The sequence below is a fragment of the Chionomys nivalis genome, chromosome 23 (assembly GCF_950005125.1).
Source record: "Chionomys nivalis chromosome 23, mChiNiv1.1, whole genome shotgun sequence".
NCBI lineage: Eukaryota > Metazoa > Chordata > Mammalia > Rodentia > Cricetidae > Chionomys > Chionomys nivalis.
Window position 1 is genome coordinate 984,442 of NC_080108.1, and position 21,998 is coordinate 1,006,439.

Genomic DNA, 21,998 nt, shown 5'->3' on the forward strand with positions numbered 1-21,998 from the left:
ACTCTGGGATCTAATCCCCACACTGCCTCTCGCCGGCTCATAGGACTCTGGAGGTGACAGGCATCACAGATTCTAAGAGGCACTCAAATGGCAAAACGTGAAGATGTGGAGCCTAAGAACGGATAAGATACAACACTCTCGTCCACTCACCGTAGGATGGGTAAGAGAAAACCCTTCACAGGCCTCCGGGGAATGAAAGGAGAGAGGCGTGCGACAAGGACATAACAAACTCTCCCTAACAAGAACATCCACGGAGACCAGGAAAAATGCTGAGAAAATGTGATTTTTTTTTTTTAAAGCAGCATGTGACTTCTTGGACTCATATGCCATAGATAGCCAGCTTCCCATTAGTAGGACATCATAGCTTGCAATGATTCACTTTATAAACTCACAGGAAAATGAGAAAATGGACACATCTTTTTGCATTTCTGTCTCCCTGGGTTGGGTTGCTATAAACAGAATGACAGGGCTGAAGGAGTGAACTTCTAAAGGGTCCTGAAGGATGCAGCTTAGCTTCTCGCCAGAAAGATGACTCACCCTCAGCCTCCTTGTGTGTCTGTGTAGGGAAAGCGAGGCTCAGAGGATAAAGTAATTCGCTTGGGGTATTAAAGAGTGTCAGGACACAGAGCGTAGTCTGCCTGGAGGAGGCGAGGACATCAGGAAGACTCCACAGGCAGGACATCTGCCTCCCTGCACCTTCCCAGGGCCCTGCTCCAAGCCTCCTACCACTCAGGGGGAAAAAAGATTACAGGCTATGTTCATCTTATTGTACACCTTGAGAAACCGAGGCCCAAAGAAGGCCAGAAAGGTTTTCTGGTCTCACTGGCCTTTCAAGTGTGGTCACGTTGGCAGGAAAACCTTCAGGATAAACATACACTAGCCTACCAGGTGTGTCCAACCTGCAGCCCGTGGGCTGCATGCATCACAGGACAAACTCTGAGTTTCCATAAACATTGCTTGCAACAATCCTACCGCGTAGTTCTCTGGTGTGAATTCTGTCAATGACGGCACTGCGTCTCAATGTCAAAAGGCTGGACACTCCTGGCCTAGGTGGCTCTCCTTGCCTACGCCCAGCCAGTGCTGAACCTTGGTGTGGGAAAGAATCCCAGAAAGTCAAGAGAATCTCCGGCCTCCCAAGAAACTGTTGGCAGGCAAAAGAACTGCAGCTCACAGGCAGGCCTCTGGCCTCTGTGGCTGCCTCCCAGACAGGGTTGGCATCTGCCGAGTCTTCCCAATGACAGAGAGCTACTGAGGGTCAAATGGCCACCACTGATCTGTCATCAGCTTGCTGTGTGACCTCGCAGAAGCTATTCTACCCTCTCTGAGCCCTATTTCCTCAGACTGTACTTGATATGTGTTCTTGACATGGACTGGCTGTATGACCATGGGGTCCCTCCTCTGACCTCACTTTTTCCATATATATAGGGCATTTGCTGCTGTCTAGGGATTGCCATTGAAGGCCAGCAAGCAACGTTCTCGTGCATCCACAACACTTAGCCTCCCCAGAAGCAGCTCTGTGCCCGTCCACACCCATCCCCCTATCTTCTCCTAAGAACCGGATGAGACTGTAGTTACCCTACCTCAAAGAGGGAGAACGAAACTCAGAGCATACCAGTGGCTTGCTCCCTAGCCCCAACTCTCCACACTGGATACTTGAACTTGGGCCTCAGTTTCCAAATCTGTCGGCGGAAGAGTTCTCAGAAGTACCCAGGGCTTTCCCTGCCCTTGCCTTTTTTGGTCAACAAAAAGCTGGCAATGGAGGAGGTGGGGGGGAGCCCTGTCCGTGGACCTGAAGTGCCCCTAAAGGAGGCAGAGCTGAATTAAGACAGTGACATCTGCAAGCCATGCCAGTTCAGCCACAGGAGCCAGGGAGACTGGGCTAGGGACCTCCTCTTCCATCCAGAGCTTCATCTCTCTTGGCGTTCTTATCTACAAAGGGGGCTAGCAGCCCTCCACCTCAGGCTGATACTGCTCTGCTTTCTCTTCCTATTTTCACAGCCTGGGGCTAGACAGCGTCACTGAGTCTCCTTGTAAACTTGGGGGGTGGGGTGTCCAAGAGCTCTCTCAGGCTAGTTCCCATGTCTCCTCCTCCAGGAAGCCTTCCTGAAGTCCCAGGGGCACAGAGCTCTGCTTTCCCAGGGCTTCCAGAGCAGGCCTTACTGGAGGCCACAGGAGAGCTGGTTGTAGGACTCCCGGGGCCGAGCTGGGTCTCGGGATAACTACGCTTACCAGTTGAACTCATCGTAGTCATTGTGAACCTCCCACCAGAAGTAGAGCCAGGTGAGGGTGAGGCTGAAGGTGCAGACCAGGAGCAGAAACCACAGCCGTTCCCACTGCAAGAGCGAAACAGAAAACAGCGTCACAGTGAGTGGCTCTCCCTGCCCTCCCTTCCTGAAGCCTCAGCTGCCAGGAATTGATGAGGAACTGAGGCTCAAGAAAGACACGACTTGTCCAGGGTCAGAGAACCCAGTTACAAGAGTGGACAGCCAGGAGCAGGGTTAGTGATCCACCAGGAAGAGGCAGCCTAAGATCTTTCTGCTGAATCTGCGTACCTGCCCAGTGTGTGTTAGTCTCCTGCTCTGCTGCTGGTCCCTAAAAATAAAGCCTCTCACAGTGTCTCCTACAGCCTAGACCAGCCTCAAACTCCTTACATAGCTAATCATGGCCTCAAATGCCTGGTCCTCTTGGCTCCCACCTCCCACCTGCTGGGATTACAGATATGTGCCCCCAAGCTCAGCTGTTTTTAAGATTTATTTTATGATCTTTATTTGTGTGTGCACGTATGTGCCTGTGCACGTGTGTACAGTCGTGGAAGACAGAGGCTGTGGATTCTCCTGGAGCTGGAGTTACAGGCACTTCTGAGATGCTGGGAATCGAACTCAGGTCCTCTGCAAGAGCAATGTGCACCCTTTATCATGGAGTCAGATTTCCTGCCAGCCAAGTAGTTTTTTGTTGTTTTTTTGTTTTGTTTTGTTTTGGTTTTGGTTTTTCAAGACAGGGTTTCTCTGTAGCTTTGGAGTCTGTCCTGGAACTTGCTCTTGTAGCCCAGGCTGGCCTCGAACTCACAGAGATCCACCTGCCTCTGCCTCCTGAGTGCTGGGATTAAAGGCGTGTGCCACCACCGCTTGGCCAGCCAAGTAGTTTTTAAGGCAGTGCTGGGTATCAAACGCTGGGTATCTTGTGCACGCTAGGCAAGTGCGATCAACGAGCGACACCCCCAGCCCCTTGCCCCGCCCTGTTTCATCCTTCTGTGTTCACACAGCAGACCCGGCTTGCCACCTCTACCCCATGCCACTGACCAGAAACACCGACGCCCAGAGAGACTAACCAGTTTGCCAGAGTCACACAGCTAGTCAGCAGAAGGTTAGGACCAGCGAGTTCCCTAACCTGGAAGAAATGTAGCAACTGCCTTCTCCCCATGGTGCTGGGGCCTGGGGCTGAGCCGGGGGAAAGACCACACCTTCTTGGATGTCTGCTGGAGTGGGTAAACACAGACCCAGGCAGGTAGCTCCTGGGAGCCTGGGCTCAGAGGCTTGCAAATGCACCAGCTGGCCAAGCCCTAGGTTTTTCCCAGCTTCCACCCCTCTGTTGAGCTCAGCAGCACAAACTGGGGGAGACCATCTTGCTGTGCCCTGAGAAGCTGCGGAGGTCAACAACCATGATCTGAAAATGAAATGAACTCAGATCATTCACCCCTGGAGTGCTGAGTCCCCCAAAGTCCCGTTTGTCTCCCGTCCTCTCCAACACAGGACAGCCAGCCAGGCAAAAGGATCAGGGGTTCCAATCGGCTAACTTCCTCCTGGCCCCTCACCCTTCCTTCTGTGTGTGACCCCTGACTCCCCAGCTTCATCTGCTCAACTGGGAAGAACCACGGGCTTGGGCTTTGTCACCTCAGTTCCCATTTTTCCACGGAGGACCCATGGAATTGGGTCACATGTCACCCCCTCTGGGAAGCCTTCCTGGACTCAGCTTTAGTCCCTCAAACCCACTGTGCTCCACAGTATCAATGCTCCCTCCTCTCTAAACTCTATACCCTGTGCCCCTAGGTGGCAAGGGACCCATTAGCACCGATGACTAGGGAAGAGGGTATCAGGAGGAGAAAAGACATCCCCTAGCTTCCAAGAATCCCTCCACCCCACCTCAGTAACTAAATGTTGTGTTTGGAGCCAGACAGCCTGGGGATCTAAAATCCCCATCCCCACTGACAAGCTGTGCGCCTCTAGAGGTCACACAACTTCTCTGTGGTTGTTTCTCCTCTGCAACCCAAATACAAGAGCAGTATTGATAGCACAAGCTTGATATGAATGGCCCCCTACCACCATGCAGGACAGGTTCTCAACCCGGAAAAGCCATGACTGGGCACGCACAGACACCCTCATACCAGGGTGAGTCACTCAAGTTGGTGACCCATGTTTGGGTGAGCCGTTGTCACCACTCACAGTCATGTGGAGAGCCGGGCTGCTGGGCCTAACCCTGCTCTGTGTGTAAACATGGATATGAAGGTGACATTTCTCCCACGCCTGGGCTATGCCAGGTTCAGGGGGAGAGGTGGGGGGAGGCAGAGCACTGTCTTCCTGTGGGGACAGGACCTCGGGGGGCCACTAAGATGGCTGGGAGGGTGTCACTAGCCCTCCTCCCCAGAGCCTGCACCTTTTCTACCCCACCCCTCCCACCAGCCCTAGGTCCAATCCCTCTGGCAATCTTGCCTTTTGCCTCCAGCTCCTACTTGCTCATGAACGTCTAATTTCCTGGAGTCCAGCTGGCAGGTCCCAGGTCACCTCTGACACTGGGCCCCCACTCAGTATGGCACACCCCACCTTCCTATCACATCATCTAGTATGAAATCTCACTGGCTGCAGCTCCACAGACTCCAGGGTGCGCCCACAGCCGCCCTAGAGGGGCAGAGGAAGTCTCTGGTGAGGGGGGAGTCTGAACCTACTGGGACCTGTCCTAGGCAAACAGCCTGGGTATAGAGAGAGCAGCGGATTTGCCGCAAGCATGACACAAACCTCCAGATGGCATCGATAAGAGGGCAGGAGGCCAAAACTGTAGGTGGCCCAGGGTGGAGAAGGAGGACAGGCAGGGGCCTTGGGCTCACTTGGCCATATCCTTACAGTGTGGAGAGGCAGGGCAGGGCACATAAAAGGGGTCACAGGCTCTCAGCAGCTGGGGACTGTCAAAGTTAGAGTCACTAGGTAGGCATGACCGGAGGGGGCTGGGCCTTAGAAACCAGGAACTAGGAACCTCGTTTTTCAGAAGCCAGGGCTGGGGAACCTAGTGATTAAAGTCCTTTAGAAGCTGGGGGTCATTAGGCCACAGACAACTGACCGATGGGGAGGAAGAGGCCCCAGCGTAGGAGGGAGAGAGGTGTATGGTGGTATACCAGGAACAATCAGAGGAAGAAACTGAATGGCAGGGGTTGGAAGAGACAGGATGGGGAAGGAAAGTGAGGAGAGCAGAGGAAGTAGCCTCCAAGCAGTCCCACTGATAAAGAAGTTCTCGGGGCCACTAATGGGCCTTGTCAGGGAGAATCACCAAGGAGAAAGGCCTGGGTACGCTCTGCCCATCTGGGCTCCTAGGGTGGACACAGAGCTCACTGCCTCACCCACCTCTGAGGCCAGTGCCATGCCAGTGAGCCTTGAGGCCCTGGCCCTCTGCTCTCTGCTTTGTACCAGAGGGGCTTGCAGGAATGTGCTGCAGTACATGGTGGCTCAGAAAGGGAAGGACCTTGCTGATCACGTCACCTATGGGTGAGCCATTGTGCCCTACCACCCGAGCCAGTCACCACACACGTGTAGCTTTATGACCGTCATGATCATCTGGCGGACAGCAGTCAAGGGGGTCAACGTGGGCAGGTAGAAGTCAGAGAGGTCACCAAGTAGGAGAGTTCTGAGATGCTCCCCCGAACCTGTCCTGCCCCTTTGGGTCTCTGTATGGCAACCCCAGACCGAGTGTCTGTTCATCCTTCCCTTTCTGTAGGCTGTACCCCCAGGCCTAAACTCTGGCTCTTCCTGAATGCCTTTGTGTCCCTGTAACCCTCAATGGCCTCCCACCCCCACACATCCTGTGCTGGCTCTTGGCACGCAGCAACCTGCCCTGCAACTACACCCAGCTGCAGAGACAGGAAGGATGTCTCGGGGCTGCAGCTCTGCAGCAACTGCACCCAGCTGCAGAGACGGGAAGGGTGTCTCGGGGCTGCAGCTCTGCAGCAACTGCACCCATCTGTAGAGATGGGAAGGATGTCTCAGGGCTGCAGAAACTGTACCTGGCTGCAGAGACGGGAAGGGTGTCTCAGGACTGCAGCTCTGCAGCAACTGCACCCAGCTGCAGAGACAGGAAGGGTGTCTCATGATTGCAGCTCTGCAGCTTGGGCAGGGGTTCTCAGAGCCTGGAGGACTCACCTATATAGGATGGGAACCCTAAGTCTTACCTTGGAAGGGTGCTGTCCAGTCAGCAGCGCCGCTTCCAGCGGTTCACTGGTAAATAATAAAGGGGAGTTCACCAGGTCACACGTTCCTTGGGGAGTAATGGGGCATGGTGTGACCTGGGTCCCCAGGGCCTACCAGCATATTGGAACACAGTCTGAGAAACCAAGAAAGTATGAATGTGAGACTGTGAGCTGCAAAGAGGACAGGTTCAAGAAACAGACCAGCCTCCCACGCAGCTGGGGACTGGCCCCTTTGTGGAATGGCAGTTCCTGTGTTCACACAGGTGGCAGGTAGCAGGAGGCCTGTGCCACCTGGAGAGAAGGGGTCTGGGTTGGGAGTGGGCCCTGGCCTGGCCAGGAAGCGCTCTGTAATCCTGCTCCAGGGGATGGAGGCTGAGGGGTGATACCTGACAGAGAATCCCCAAGGTCCCAGCCCTATGGTCCTGCCTCATCTCCTACCACTCCTGCCCTGGTCCCCGGGAGCTGAGTCCCTTTGCGGCCATAGGGCCAGAGTGGGCTGATTTCACCAAAGGTGGTGGTTTCTCTTCCCTGCCTCCTGTTGATGAGCCTGTGGCCATCCTTGCCTGTGTCCTGTCCTTCCCCAGCCAGAGCCTTCTGCACTCCAGGACCCTGCTAACAGAAAGAGCTCATTAGCATCCAGGCTCTGACAGACTCCACACTTGACTAGACACGGGAATCATGGGGAGCACACAGGGTGGGGTGGGGCGACTCTGCTGTTGCTGGCTTCCCCTCACGAGCAGCTCCTGTGAACCCCTGACTGCGGCTGGGTGCACACAGTTGCCCGTCACTGTCTGTGGGTACCCAGACAGGACAGAGCCCCGCTTCTGAACTCTGTGATCTGACAGGGGCTGGTAGGGGCTGCCGGACCCACCATGGCAGCATCGATGACTCAGAATCATAGATATTAGAGCCTGAGATGTCCCACTCAGCTCCTGCCTCCTGTGTACCCAGTTCAGCCTGCTGCAGCCCAGGTAGCCCCAGGGAGAGCCCCCAAAGTTCGTCCCTCTTAGACCCTCAGCATAACCAGCAGGGAGGTGGTTTGAATACTGGGATGGTCACCACTGAGTAGCCTTGGAGATAGATGTCCAATCTGTTAGCGTCCCAGCTTCCTGCTCTCAGAATGAGGATAGGTATGGTGTGTCATACAGAGCTCCAATAAACATACCTGCAAGGTGGCACTGGCCAGGAGCTGTCCCCTTGGTCCTCTTTCTCTCTCCGCCTCTCTGACTCCCTCCAGTGGAGCTAAAACCACCCCGTTCGATGGAAACCACACAGATCAATCCAACCAAAAGGCTCAAACAATAGTGGGGTCAAAAGACCAGTGTGTGTATGTGGCCCATCTGGGCTTTAATTCCAGCCCTTCTACCCACTGTCCGAGCACTCAGCACCTCAACCCTCAGCTTCCTCCCCTGTTCCTAGAGATGATGTCACCACCACCTCACAGGAAAGCTGCCAGGCCCCAGCGATTACACACGTGTAAGCTGTAAGTCGCCAGAGCTACCCCGGTTCCTATAATTACCGTTCGCGTCTGACAGCCCTTTAATTACGTGAAGACAGTGATCAAGTCTTCGCCCTCCCCCTGCCTGCCCTACACCGACTCTTCCTCCTGCTGCTGAGGACAGCAAGCTAGATCACCTGCAGCCGGCCCAGGGTGGGCAGCCCTAGGCAGACAGAACAAGAAGTCAGACCTGGCTCGGGGGATCATGTGCTGTGGGCCCCAGGAGCTCGGTCAGGAGGTTGACCCTGACACAACCCTGGCTGCTCAACCCCTGTCTCTCACACAGGCTGCAGCCCTAGCTTTGGGAGACAGAAGCCGGGAGGAGCTCTTTGTGGTATGCTCTTCGTGACGTGAGGATAGGGTTCTCTACATCTCACTCCCACAGTTCTGCAAGGCAGGTGGGATGGTCTCAGGAAACCAAGGCCCAGACAGGGAAAGTGACTGGCCTGGGGGCACAAAGAACAAACACACATCACTGGTCAGACAGAACTTGCAACCAGGCCTGGGTGCCTCCGTGGTCCTCAACCGTCTCAAGGAAACAAGGCACGGGGCAAGTAATTATCCCTGTCTGGCCACAGAAGAAACAAACTCAGAGGGTCAAGGCTTCGCCCAAGAGCTCCCTGAAAGCAACAGGTGAAGAACAGGCACAGAGGGCTTCCTGGAGGAGGAGCCTCCATCTGGGCAGGAAGGAGCAGAGGCAGACAGAGCAGACAGGTCTGGTTCAGGGAAATGGCTTCTCTTCTTACGGCCAATTTTTTAGATTAAAATAATTTTTATCTAGGTGTGTGTCTGCACTCAGGCACATGCAGACGCCACGTGCATTTGTGGCAGTCAGAGGATAATGTTAGCAAATCGGATCTCTCTTTCCACTTTGGGTTACATGGCCTAAACTCAGGGCCACCAGGCTTGGGTGACAAGTGCCTGTATCTTCTGGGGGCATCTCGTCCACACACACACACACACACACACACACACACACACACACTTATTTGTTTTAAGCTAGGGATGATTCTGAACCCCTGATCCTCTTGACTCTACCCCCCAAGAGCTAGCTAGAATTACACGGTGTTAGAAAGCACTGAATGTCAGCTTCAGCAAATGTGGCACCCCACCAGCTGAGCTCCACCTCAGACCCCCAATTTAAGTTTTCACATCTTCGGGTCTACCCCTTTTTGCTTTCTTCGGTTCCGCCTTTGTGCTTGAGGAGAGCAGCTGAGAGCAGACACTACACTTAAGTCATAGTTACAGCAGGGAGTGCTCAGCCTTGAGCCCCGCCCATCCTTCTGGATGGCAAAACACCAAGAAGGGCTCCAGAGCCTACCTCCAGAGTCCAAGAAAGCCTCAAGTGTCTTTCCACTTACATCTTCCCAGACAGTCTGATTTTATCAACAACTTCCTCAATGCTTTCCCAATAGAAGAAAAGTTTAAGAATGGGGGAAACCACATTTCAGTCCATCTGGAGTTTATGCTGGTGTGAGGTAAGGGGCAAGATCTCCCATGCTGCTGCACGAACGTCCCCATGCTACAGGACGCTTGCAAGGACACCCACCTCAGTCTACCACACGGCAGATTCTCTGGTGTCTGATTTCCACCCTGTCTGGACAGAAGCAAGCCTTTTTCCTGTGTGTAACTCTGCCTTCAGCTGACCTTCAGCCCCCATGTCTCATATGGTCCAGCTCTGCTCGGGAGTCCCAGAGTCATGGGATTCCCAGCATCCAGGGACACCTCTGCCTCATGCTCAACTCACCAAGTTTCAAATGAGGGATAGAGGAAATGTGGGCTGGGAAGAGGGCAGGAGTTCCTGGGAAGCAGAGCCAGGCATGCCCTGGCAGGATTATGCTGGCTCGTGCCCAGGAGATTTGGGGGAGGGGTGGCTAGGTAGGGCTGAGATAGAAGGAAGCATTAGGGGCAAGCTGGGAGGGGATTATTACAATCCCACCGCCAGCCAGTTCCTGGCAGTGTAAGAGGCTGGATTTATTTCTCCAGGTTACAGAAGGCTGGGCAGTTAGGCCTCTGTCCTCGCTTCTGTCAGGGCACCCTCAGAGCAGCCCATTAGATGGGAGATCATCAGGCCCAGCTTTCAACTTCTCTTTCCTCCTGCCCACCCTTCAGGCAAGCAGAGCTGGAGGACCCAGAGGACAGGCCACTGATCACACTTTCCCTAAGGGACGGTCGGGCCTCTGCCTGCTAGGACCTAGGTGTTGCTCGTATCCGTTCCAGAGGAGGTGAAGGATGCCAGGAGACCCTCTCCCATTTTCTTCTTACACCACCGCACTATAGAAGTAGAAAACTAAAGCCCAGAGGGACATCCCTCATCCTTTAGACTCTCCCTGTAGTCATCAAAAGGAGAAAGCCATCTATAGAGAGGATGCATTCTTCTCAAGGTTAGGGAAGGGTCTCTTAGATGGGACAGGAGGCACACGGGTACCCGTTTAATAATTAGACAAGTACACATCTAATAGCCCATTTAACTGGCAAGCAGACTGAGGCTGAGAGGCCCAGGGCCCACCTGAGGGCCCTAGCAGCGTCAGAAGAAAGGGCAGAGTTAGAGATACAGTTGCCTGGCAAAGGAGGGTCCAGCTACATCTGATTGAATCCAACTATATCCTGGCATCTGCTTGAAGAGACTTCATCACCAGGGTAACCCTGAAGTCTCTCTTCACCTACACACCAACCAACACTCAAACCACAAGACTGCCAGGACAGGAAGCTGGGAAATTCCCCTTTTCTGGTCCACCTGTAGACAAAGCCAATCTCAGCCTTCAAGGGGGTCTGGGAGAACCCAAGGGCTGAGTCAGCCACAGCCAGCAGCCCAACAGACAGGCAGGCCTGGAATCCAGCAAGCCCCTTATCATACATGTGTGTCTTCCTTCTCCAGAACCCCAACACTCGAGAACTCAGGGGGTGCCATCTCCCCAAGAGTCATCAAGATGACAGGCATACCCTCCAGGCAGTCACCAGCCACTATCCAAGCCATTGTTCGTTCTGCATTTCTCTTAGCACGTATTGCCAAGCCTGAGCCAGGCTTTGCGTCCACTGCAAGGGTCAGGAAATCCCAGTCCTTATGGCTAGCACCGGCCCAAACTGCTGTGAGAGCCCACATGACAGGGAAGGAAGCAATGGCTTGGTTTGGTGGAAAGATATCTAGTTAAGAGAAGCGGGGGTAGTGGGTACTGGGACAGGCAGGCAAAGCCTCTGTGCTGAGAGGGCCACATTACTGGGAACACGGAGAAGCTGTGACAGCAAGGCTAGCACGGCCGGTGTGGAAGGGCAATGGAGGGACAGACCCACATGGCAAAAGGAGCCATCACCTAGTTCCACCCCAAGAGGGAGCCCACTGGCGCTGGGGGCACTGACTTGCCTGCCCGCCCCCGCCATTCCCTTCTTAAAGGCTCACCCATGCCTTCACAGCACAGGCTGCATCTCTTAGGGTGGCCTCCAGCTTCCCAGACTAAGAACTATGGGATGACAGGGACTCTTTCCAAGGCTCTGCCTAGGTCAGCCTGTGATTGGACCTCCTAGGTGTCTGTGGAATCTCTCCCCTTGCCCACATTCCTGCATGTACACACGCACACACTCACACGTACGCACACACGCACTCACACGTACACACAGACACATCACTTCCCCAAACTCTCTTCTGGCCCCCTGACCTTCCTCTCAAGGGCTCTCAGAGGGTTCTGTACAATGTAACCCCTGGGGCTTTTGCACAGCTTGACCCCAGGCTAAAGTCCGGGCTGCTCAGAACTGCTGCAGGCTCAGGTCTCCCAGGTAGCACTGCTTCCCTTTCCCAGATGAAGCGCAATGATTTTTCCCCTCCCAAACACGAGTCAGGAGCAACAGACACCCTGGCTTACCACCTACTCCCAAGAACCCCCGAACCTGGCTTTGATTTCCCTGGGTGATCTGGGTGTCTATTCATAACAGTTCCCTGGCTCTAGCCAGCCTGGGCTCCCTTTCAGGGAAGGAGAGAACCAGGTCAGCTGCAACTGTGATGCGTGAGCATGTGCCAGAATAGGTTTGTTGATTGCATCCGTAAGTACAGCCCCGTTTAGCTCACTGGAGATAGAAGAGGGGAGCTGGGGTATGAGCAGGGGTTCACACTGTGCCCAGGACCCCTCAGCTTGAATAAATCACTCCTTCTTGGCGCTCCATCCACAAGCCAGGAGGAATCAATTAAGGTCAAAACAGCTTTTAAAAGGCAAGCGTAGCACAGACTTGCAAGGTAGCAGATTACCATACTCTGGCTTCTTGGTGTCTAGTTCCTAAAGTTCCTCCAGGCCTCTGACCTAAATCCCTCTCAGTGTGGTGCTGGTTTTGACACTGCTGCCTTGAGGGGACCCAGGGGCTTGGGGGAGGGGTGGCAGAGAGAGGAGGGCCAGAGCCAGCTTGAGAACAGTCTCTGTCTCACTGAGTTCTTAATTGGCAGTATTAAAGTAATGAGTCACAAACAACAGCCAATTAATTATCCCCAGTTATAAAAAGCTCCTCTTCCCTTCCTTGCCGTCGTCGGGTGAGGCACCCTCCACACCCTCGGCCAGCAGCAGGAGAAGCGATTCCACCTCCAGCTCCCAACTTCCTTCTTCCATTTGCTGTGAACTGTGAACAAAGGCTTGGGAGTGGGCACAAGAGTGGCCTTCATGTGGAACCTTCTCGAAAATTGACCACATACTTGGAAACAAAGGAAACCTCCACAGATACAAAAAAATATCAGTGTCCACCTGTGTCTTATCAGATCACCACGGATTAAAGTTAGAAGCCACCAACAAAGCTACCCCCAGAAAGCTGACAAACTCATGGAAACTGAACAGTCAACTACTGAACCACACCTGGGTCAAGGAAGAAATTAAGAAAGAAATTAAAGTCTTCCTTGAATTTAATGAAAACAAAGAGACAACATACTCAAACCTATGGGACACGATGAAAGCAGTGCTAAGAGGAAAGTTCATAGCACTAAGTGCCCACTTAAAGAAAACGGAGAAAGCATACATTGGGGACTTAACAGCACACCTGAAAGCTCTAGAAAAAAAAGAAGCAGACGCGCCCAGGAGGAGTAGAAGACTGGAAATAATCAAACTGAGGGCAGAAATCAACAAAATAGAAACACAGAAAACAGTCCAAAGAATCAATGAAACAAAAAGTTGGTTCTTGGAGAAAATCAACAAGATTGACAAACCCCTTTCTAAACTAATTAAACGACAGAGAGAGAACACGCAAATAAATAAGATCAGAAATGAAAAGGGAGACATAACCACAGACACAGAGGAAATTCAGAGAATCATTAGATCTTACTACAAAAGCCTGTATGCCACAAAACTGGAAAATGCAAAAGAAATGGACACTTTTTTAGATAAGTACCATATACCAAACCTAAACCAAGACCAGGTGAACGATCTAAATAGACCTGTTAGTCGCGAAGAATTAGAAACAGTTATCAAAAATCTCCCTTCCAAAAAAAGCCCAGGGCCAGATGGTTTCAATGCAGAATTCTACCAGAACTTCCAAGAAGAGCTAATACCTATACTTCTTAATGTATTTCACAATATAGAAACAGAAGAGTCATTGCCAAATTCCTTTTATGAAGCTACAGTTACCCTGATACCAAAACCACACAAAGACCCAACCAAGAAAGAGAATTACAGGCCTATCTCACTCATGAACATCGACGCAAAAATTCTCAATAAAATACTGGCAAACCGAATCCAAGAACACATTAGAAAAGTTATCCATTATGATCAAGTAGGCTTCATTCCAGAGATGCAGGGCTGGTTCAACATACGCAAATCTATCAATGTAATCAACCATATAAATAAACTGAAAGAAAAAAACCATATGATCATTTCATTAGATGCTGAAAAAGCATTCGACAAAATTCAACACTCCTTTATGATAAAGGTCTTGGAGAGATTAGGGATACAAGGGGCATACCTAAATATAATAAAAGCTATTTACAGCAAGCCGACAGCTAACATTAAATTAAATGGAGAAAAACTCAAAGCCATCCCACTAAAATCAGGAACACGACAAGGATGTCCACTCTCTCCATACCTCTTCAATATAGTGCTTGAAGTTCTAGCAATAGCAATAAGACAACATAAGGGGATCAAGGGTATCCATATTGGAAAGGAAGAAGTTAAGCTTTCATTATTTGCAGATGATATGATAGTATACATAACCGACCCCAAAAACTCTACCAAAGAACTCCTACAGCTGATAAACACCTTTGGTAATGTGGCAGGATACAAAATCAACTCCAAAAAGTCAGTTGCCTTCCTATACACTAAGGATAAGGAAGCAGAGAGGGAAATCAGAGAAGCATCACCTTTCACGATAGCCACAAATAGCATAAAATACCTTGGGGTAACTCTGACCAAGGAAGTGAAAGATCTATTTGGCAAGAACTTTAAGTCTTTGAAGAAAGAAATTGAAGAGGACACCAGAAAATGGAAGGACCTCCCTTGCTCTTGGATTGGGAGGATCAACATAGTAAAAATGGCAATTCTACCAAAAGCAATCTATAGATTCAACGCAATCCCCATCAAAATCCCATCAAAATTCTTCACAGATCTGGAGAAGACAATAATCAACTTTATATGGAAAAACAAAAAACCCAGGATAGCCAAAACAATCTTATACAATAAAGGATTGTCTGGAGGCATTACCATCCCTGACTTCAAACTCTATTACAGAGCTACAGTACTGAAAACGGCTTGGTACTGGCATAAAAACAGAGAAGTCGACCAATGGAATAGAATAGAAGACCCTGACTTTAGCCCACAAACCTATGAACACCTGATTTTCGATAAAGGAGCTAAAAGTATACAATGGAAAAAAGAGAGCATCTTCAACAAATTGTGCTGGCAAAACTGGAAGTCAATCTGTAGAAGAATGAAAATAGATCCATATATATCACCATGCACAAAACTCAAGTCCAAATGGATTAAAGACCTCAATATCAGTCCAAACACACTGAACCTGATAGAAGAGAAAGTGGGAAGTACTCTACAACACATGGGCACAGGAGAACACTTCCTACGTACAACCCCAGCAGCACAAACACTAAGGACATCATTGAATAAATGGGACCTCCTGAGACTGAGAAGCTTCTGTAAAGCAAAGGACACTGTCACTAAGACAGAAAGGCAACCCACTGACTGGGAGAAGATCTTCACCAACCCCGCAACTGACAAAGGTCTGATATCCAAAATATACAAAGAACTCAAGAAATTAGACCGTAAAAGGTTAATCAATCCAATTATAAAATGGGGCACTGAGCTGAACAGAGACTTTTCAACAGAAGAAGTTCAAATGGCCAAAAGTCACTTAAGATCATGCTCAACTTCCTTAGCAATCAGGGAAATGCAAATCAAGACAACATTAAGATACCATCTTACACCGGTCAGAATGGCTAAAATCAAAAACACCAATGATAGCCTCTGCTGGAGAGGTTGTGGAGAAAGGGGCACTCTCATCCATTGCTGGTGGGAATGCAAACTTGTGCAACCACTTTGGAAAGCAGTGTGGCGGTTTCTCAGGAAAGTCGGGTTCAACCTACCTCTTGACCCAGCAATACCACTATTGGGAATATACCCAAGAGATGCCCAAACATACAACAAAAGTATATGCTCAACTATGTTCATAGCAGCATTGTTTGTAATTGCCAGAACCTGGAAACAACCTAGATGTCCTTCAATGGAAGAATGGATGAAGAAAGTATGGAATATATACATATTAGAGTACTACTCAGCAGTAAAAAACAATGACTTCTTGAATTTTGCATACAAATGGACGGAAATTGAAAACACTATCCTGAGTGAGGTAAGCCAGACCCAAAAAGAGGAACATGGGATGTACTCACTCATATTTGGTTTCTAGCCATAAATAAAGGACATTGAGACTATAATTCGTGACTCTAGAGAAGCTAAATAAGAAGGTGAACCCAAAGAAAAACATATAAGCATCCCCCTGAATATTAACCTTCATCAGGCGATGAAAGAAGACAGAGACAGAGACCAACATTGGAGCACTGGACTGAAGTCTCACGATCCAAAGGAGGAGCAGAAGGAGAGTGAGCACGAGCAAGGAACTCAGGACGGCGAGGGGTGCACCCACACACTGAGGCAATGGGGATGATCTATCGGGAACTCACCAAGGCCAGCTGGCCGGGGACTGAAAAAGCATGGGACAAAACCGGTCTCGCTGAACATAATGGACAATGAGGACTACTGAGAACTGAAGAACAATGGCAATGGGTTCTTGATCCTATTGCATGTAATGGCTTTGTGGGAGCCCAGGTAGTTTGGATGCTCACCTTAATAGACCTGGATGGAGGTGGGTGGTCCTTGGACCTCCCACAGGGCAGAGAAACCTGCTTGCTCTTTGGGCTGAGGAGGAAGGAAGACTTGATTGGGGGAGGGGGAGGGAATGGGAGGTGGTGGCGGGGAAGAGGCAGAAATCTTTAATAATTAAATTAATTAATTAATAAAAAAAAAGAAAACAAAAAAAAAAAAAAAAAAAAAAAAAAAAAAAAAAGAGTGGCCTTCATGGAGGAGGGGTTCCTTTCCCAGCTCTGGGACCCTGCTCATCCCCAGGGCTCCCTTGGGAGTCAGTCTGGCCTGAGCAGACTGCCACTGACAATCCCAGCTTGGCATCAGAGAACAACCCTCCCTCGCCCCCGACCCTGCGTCTGTTCCTGGCCCATTCTCCCTGCACTCTCATTATCCAGACATCAGAGCAATCTTTCTGCAGCCTGCAGCCTCCAGACACGGTGGCTGCGGGTCTGTCGTGACCTCGGGGACAACTGCTCTGTGCCTGGATTTTCTCCCTCTGTAAAATGGGTGCACAATTAGTTGTGGCCAGCAGGGCTGTGCGTTCTCGCATTTACGGGCAGTCAATCGTTCCTTCCCTGCTCACAGCAGGTGTCCAATATGTTAATTAACTCTTACCCCGACTACCTGCCTTATTTCCTAGCTCTAGGACTCATCCGCTCACGGCCTCCCGCGTCACAGGCTGAGATACAGGTGAGGGAGGACCCCCTTGCAGAGGCCTCTCCTCCCTGTTCCCCAGAGCCAGCAGTGGCTTCTACTTGTCCAGTGGACTGTATGTAGCCCCTATTTTACAGCAGCTACTTTTGTTTTGAGGCAGGGTCTCAGGCTGGCTTGGAACTCTCTAAGTGACTAAGAATGACCTTGAACTTCTGACCCTCCTTCTCCCACTCCTGAGTGCTGGGCTTACACACGCCTGTGCCTTCACACCCGGTTTATCCAGTGCTGGGAAGCAAACCCAGGACTTCCCGCATGCTAAGCAAGCACCCTACCACTGTACTTCAGCCATCTTTGAGACCGCAGACCCTCTATTCCCTTCACTGCGCCAGGCTGGCAAGGGAGCCCAGCATAGCCCTATCGCCATTCTGGCCATCTATGGCAGGAGGGGACAGAAAAGAGAAGGAAGGAGAGAAGGAATATTCACACAAGTAGGAGAGGAAGCGGGATGGCGGGCTGTGAGTCTCAGAGGCTCATCCTCAGCTGACTTTGGGGTCCCCTGAGGTGAGCTCAGCCATCTGCAGAAACAGAATGAATTGAGGCTCTGCTGCTCCTTCGGCCTTGGTTCCATACCCAGCGCCCCAGACGCTGGTGTCCCCATGGCTTAGACTCCCCAGGCACACACTTTCTCCACCCCTCTTTGGGTCACAATCAAGTCCCTTCACTTCTTGACTCAAGGCCTATGAGGGCTGCCTAAGCAGTGGTCTTTCCATTGGAAGCTTGGCTGTCCTTACTACCTCAGCTGCCTATTACCACTTGGGTGATCTTGTTCCACTCCCTGGTTTCTGACTCTCCATGACCCACGGGTCATTAGGAGCAGCGAAGAGTCGAGCCTGTCAGCACAGCACTGACTCACAGCGTATACAGGGTTCCGGTCACAGGGAGGGTGGGTGGAAGAGGCCTGCTGCCTGCCCTAGGCCCGAGTGGGACAGATGGCTATGGAACAAGCGGATGGCCCATAATGCTGATGTCATTACTCTGGTCTCTTCCCGCATCAGTGATGTAGTAGCTGAGGCTTGGCATCAGAGTGCCTTGTCCTAATGTCTTCTTACAGGTGGCTCCGTGCTGACCACTTCACATCCCTGTCTCGTATGTTGGCCCGTGAGAGGTATGTTACCGCCTCTGCCTCCCAGGTACACAGCTCACAGGCACTGGCAGTGAGGGGAAGAGGCACTGCTGACCCTTAGTCTGTCAACTCTAGTCTGTGTCTACCCAAGAGAGAATGGCCATACCGTGTAGCGTCCTGGATGCCAGCTCAGGCTGAGGGCACAGTGGGGACTGGGCTCCATCCTAACACTGCCAGGGCTACTGTGTGGCCTTGGCTATGTCCCTTCCTCTTCCCTTCCCTTGCTCTGTTCAGCCATGTTTCCTCCTTCCTACAGGAAGTGTCTTGGTCCATTTTACTGACCCATGCTCCTCAGGGGGGTTCTAGGCTCCTGACACAGTCTCGCTCTCTGTCCCTCTCCAGCACAGAGGAAGGCAGGCAGGTAGGCCAGCAGCCTGACCGCCCCATCTCTCCTACCTCAGCTGCTGCACCCTTGACCCTCCAGCCTGTTTGCGGCCAGCTGATGAATTTGGAGGCTAGCTTCTTTGTTCAAACAAGCAAGAGGGAGGAGAAAAAGCTGTTCTCCAGGCAGCAAAGCTTTTAGATAAACACCACACAGGAATCGGGTTCCTTCAGAGAAGAAACCAGATCCACAGGCTGACAGCGCCCCAGGGACAGGAGGGCTGCTCGGTCTGCCCAGGAAGCCAGCACTGAGGCCTCTTTATCCACCTTAGCACCTGCTGCCAGGCCTGGCAAGCCAGCAGCTCAGGTGACTGGGCCCTGGTGCCAGGCCGTGGCTCCATCGGCTCCCGGGCTCCAGGATGGCCAGACCCACCTCCTCATCTTCCTGACACCCCTACCTGGCCTTTCAGATCTGTGGGAACTGAGAACTTCTATTTTTCTTGGGGTGACCCCCCCTAGGATCACCCCAAACTCTTTCCTGTTCACGGTCCCTGGAGCAGGTTGCCCCCAGTATCTACATCCATGTAACAAGCTCCTTCCCGACTCTCCCACCTGAGGGAGGCTAGGGGCCTTCTAGGCTAATTCTGCTGAGGAAGAGACTGAACTCTGGAAGGGCAATGACCAGACACAGCTGAGCCCTGATTTCCCTCAGCTCCAGGGCCCCTCACTGGGCTTCCAGATGCCTCTGACTCCATCCCAGGATAGCTTACCGGTGTGGTGTCGTCGTGTGAGCGTTGGTAACGCTTCCAGCGGCAGCCATAGATGCCGGTGAGGCATGAGAGGCACAGTTGGGGCTCGTAGTACTGCAGGGGCTGGTGTCTCACCATGCTCGTGCCCGCGGCCCTGGCACCCAGCCCTCAAGCGCCCATGGAGGCCCCTGACTGGTACTGTAGGAAAAAGCACAGAGTTGTGAGTTAGGGAAAGGGTGAGGCATTGGTTCTGCAGAAGTCACCATAACCTAGGTCAGGGAGGTTACCCTCTTCTGGAAGTTCTATGGGGTCCTGGAGGAAGAGTCATCCTTGATGGTCCCTGGCACCCATCCTCCCCACTTCTTACCCCCCCAGTCACCGATGCCTTCAGTGTTTGCCACCTTTACCTAGTGTGACGATTTCACTTCCCTTGGAAATCTGCATGGCTCCATCTTTTTCTTTCAGGTTTTTAGCTCATTCTCTCTCTCTCTCTCTCTCTCTCTCTCTCTCTCTCTCTCTCTCCTCTCTCTCTCTCCTCTCTTTCTTCTCTCTCCATCCCTCCCTCTTTTCCCCTGTCATTCCCCCCTTCATCTCTCTCAGCTCAGCATATAACTGACCCTGAACTTTGATCCTCCTGCCCCAGCCTCCCGAGTGTCGCAGGCATGCACCATCCTGCCCGGTTAGTAAGACTTTCACAGCCCTGGAGCCCCTCCCCTACCCCCTAAGCTCCCTCCCACAGTCTCAGATCTATTTTCTCAGTCATGTTCTTAAATATAATTTATCTGCTTATTTCCTTTGCCTGCCCACCCCACCGTAAGTTCCACGAAGGCGAGAAGTTTTGTCTTTTTAATTCTCTGCTGTCTCCCCCGTCCCTGGAAGAGAGCCTGGCAATAGCAGACTTTCAAAATAAACATACTACAGAACACATGATCAGAAACACTGACAGGCACGGAGCGCTGGAAATGCAGGTGTCACATACCCATGCTTCCTCTACATCGTCACCGTCACCTAACGTGGCAGGTACCCCATCCTAAGGCTACCCATCCAACTGTTGAACAAACCAAGGCTCAGAGAGAGAGAGAGAGAGAGAGCCATCCCTGGCCTGTCCCACACTACGTGAAGGCATCAGGGGTCCACTCCAGCACCCCCAAGCATTTCCTCCCCAAGGGGCATTCGGCATGGTGGGAACTGTAGAGGCTTTAGAACAAGAGGTTCCCTGAGGGATGAGTCGCTACCCAGTGCTGCTTGTCAGTTTGGACCCCCCAAGTCCCCCAGGACTCATCCTCCCAGAGTTGGTGTTGATCAAGTGTGACCAGGGAACCAGACATCACTGGAACTTCAGCCCCAATCTGTGAATGTCACCAGCATGGCGATTCTGACATACAGATGAGAAGCCTGTCCTGCTCTGTTGGCTCTAAGATGCAAGGCTATAAGTCCCCCACCAGATCCTGAGACAAGGGGGCCCTGGTCCCCATGCTTCCCATGCAGTAGTACTACCAGCATCCACAGGAAGGAAGAGGTGTCTTGTTTTCCTAACGAAACACACTTCACATCTATAAAGGTCACCCTTGCATGAGTGTGGTGTGGTGTTCAGTGTTCAGTGTGTGCATCTTCAGAGTATTGGCTCGAGTTGTATTTGCTTCCTAACCACCCCTACCTAACACTAGAGCAACTGCACTGTCCCAACTACCACCCAAAGCCCACGGACAGTAGCACCCTCATTCACCCTAGGCCACCCCTCAAGCTTGACAGCTACGGAGTCACCTTCAGTGGCTATAGATTTACCAGTTCTAGAGCTTACCCACTTGAAAGCCATGTCTTTTATATGATACTGCTTTTATTAACAAAATCTCTTCGAGGTTTATCCATGTCACACCAAGCATTAGGCTTCATCTCCTTTTCTGGCCAGGCAACCCAGGTTGAATTCAATAAGTACCTTAGGCCAGCCTTGAACTTGTCACTAGCCTCTCAAGTGCTGGAATTATAGGCATGCACCACCACTCCTGGCTACCAGTTTTTAAATAGGTAAATAATATTCGGTGGTATGGCTACTTTACCTCTTGTCCCCCACTTGTTGGTTGAGGATACTCTAGGTTGTTACCAGTTTTTGCTTGCTTTGGTGTGGACACAGATTTTCACTTCTCTTGGATATGCTTGGACATAGATTTTCTGCGTCATGTGATAACTCTCATATTTGACATTTGGTACTTATTTGGGATAAGTACCAAATTTATTTTCCAAAGTGGCATACCCTTTAACTTTCTCAAAGCCTTGTCTTAGTCATTTTACATGCTAGAAGTCTGAAGCTTAGAAAGACTCCGCCCCTAACAAAGGTAACACAGTAAAGCTAAAATTCATAGCCAGGCAGTCTGGCTCCAAGGGACCTCATTCTAGCCCACGGCTTGGCAAACTATAGCCACAGCCTTGCCAAATCTGACCAGTTGCCTACTTCTTTGTTTTTTGTACAGCTTGAAACCTAAGAATGTTTTCTACATTTTTAAATCACTGGGGGAAATGGACTTAAAACAAGCATATCTTGTGACCCATAAAAATTCTATGAAAAAGGACATGATCTCCCGAGTAAATTGGGAGCATGAGGACCATGGGAGAGGGTTGAAAGGGAGGGGAGAAAAAGGGAGGGGAGAAAATGGGAGGGGAGCAGAGAAAAATGTATAACTCAAAAAAATCAGCCAAAAAAAAAAAAAAGAAAAAGAAAAAGAAAAAAAATCTATGAAAATCAAAGCCCAGCATCCATAAATAAAGCTTTATCAACCATAGCTATGTTTGGCCCCTCTGCTTGCATTGTCTATGACTG

General features: G+C 51.1%; 1 protein-coding gene across 4 annotated transcripts in view; it reads right to left on the bottom strand.

The window, feature by feature from the left end:
* Positions 1–21,998, bottom strand: part of Gdpd5 (glycerophosphodiester phosphodiesterase domain containing 5) — an 80,196-nt gene that overhangs the window by 21,929 nt on the left and 36,269 nt on the right. For all 4 annotated transcript variants that reach the window (XM_057756382.1, XM_057756384.1, XM_057756380.1 and 1 more), the window contains 2 exons: positions 19,205–19,381; positions 2,230–2,333 (listed from right to left, as the gene is read on the bottom strand). In XM_057756382.1, the coding sequence (XP_057612365.1) occupies positions 2,230–2,333; positions 19,205–19,321 (221 nt within the window). In that variant the 5' untranslated portion in view covers positions 19,322–19,381. The remainder of the gene's footprint in view (positions 1–2,229; positions 2,334–19,204; positions 19,382–21,998) is intronic.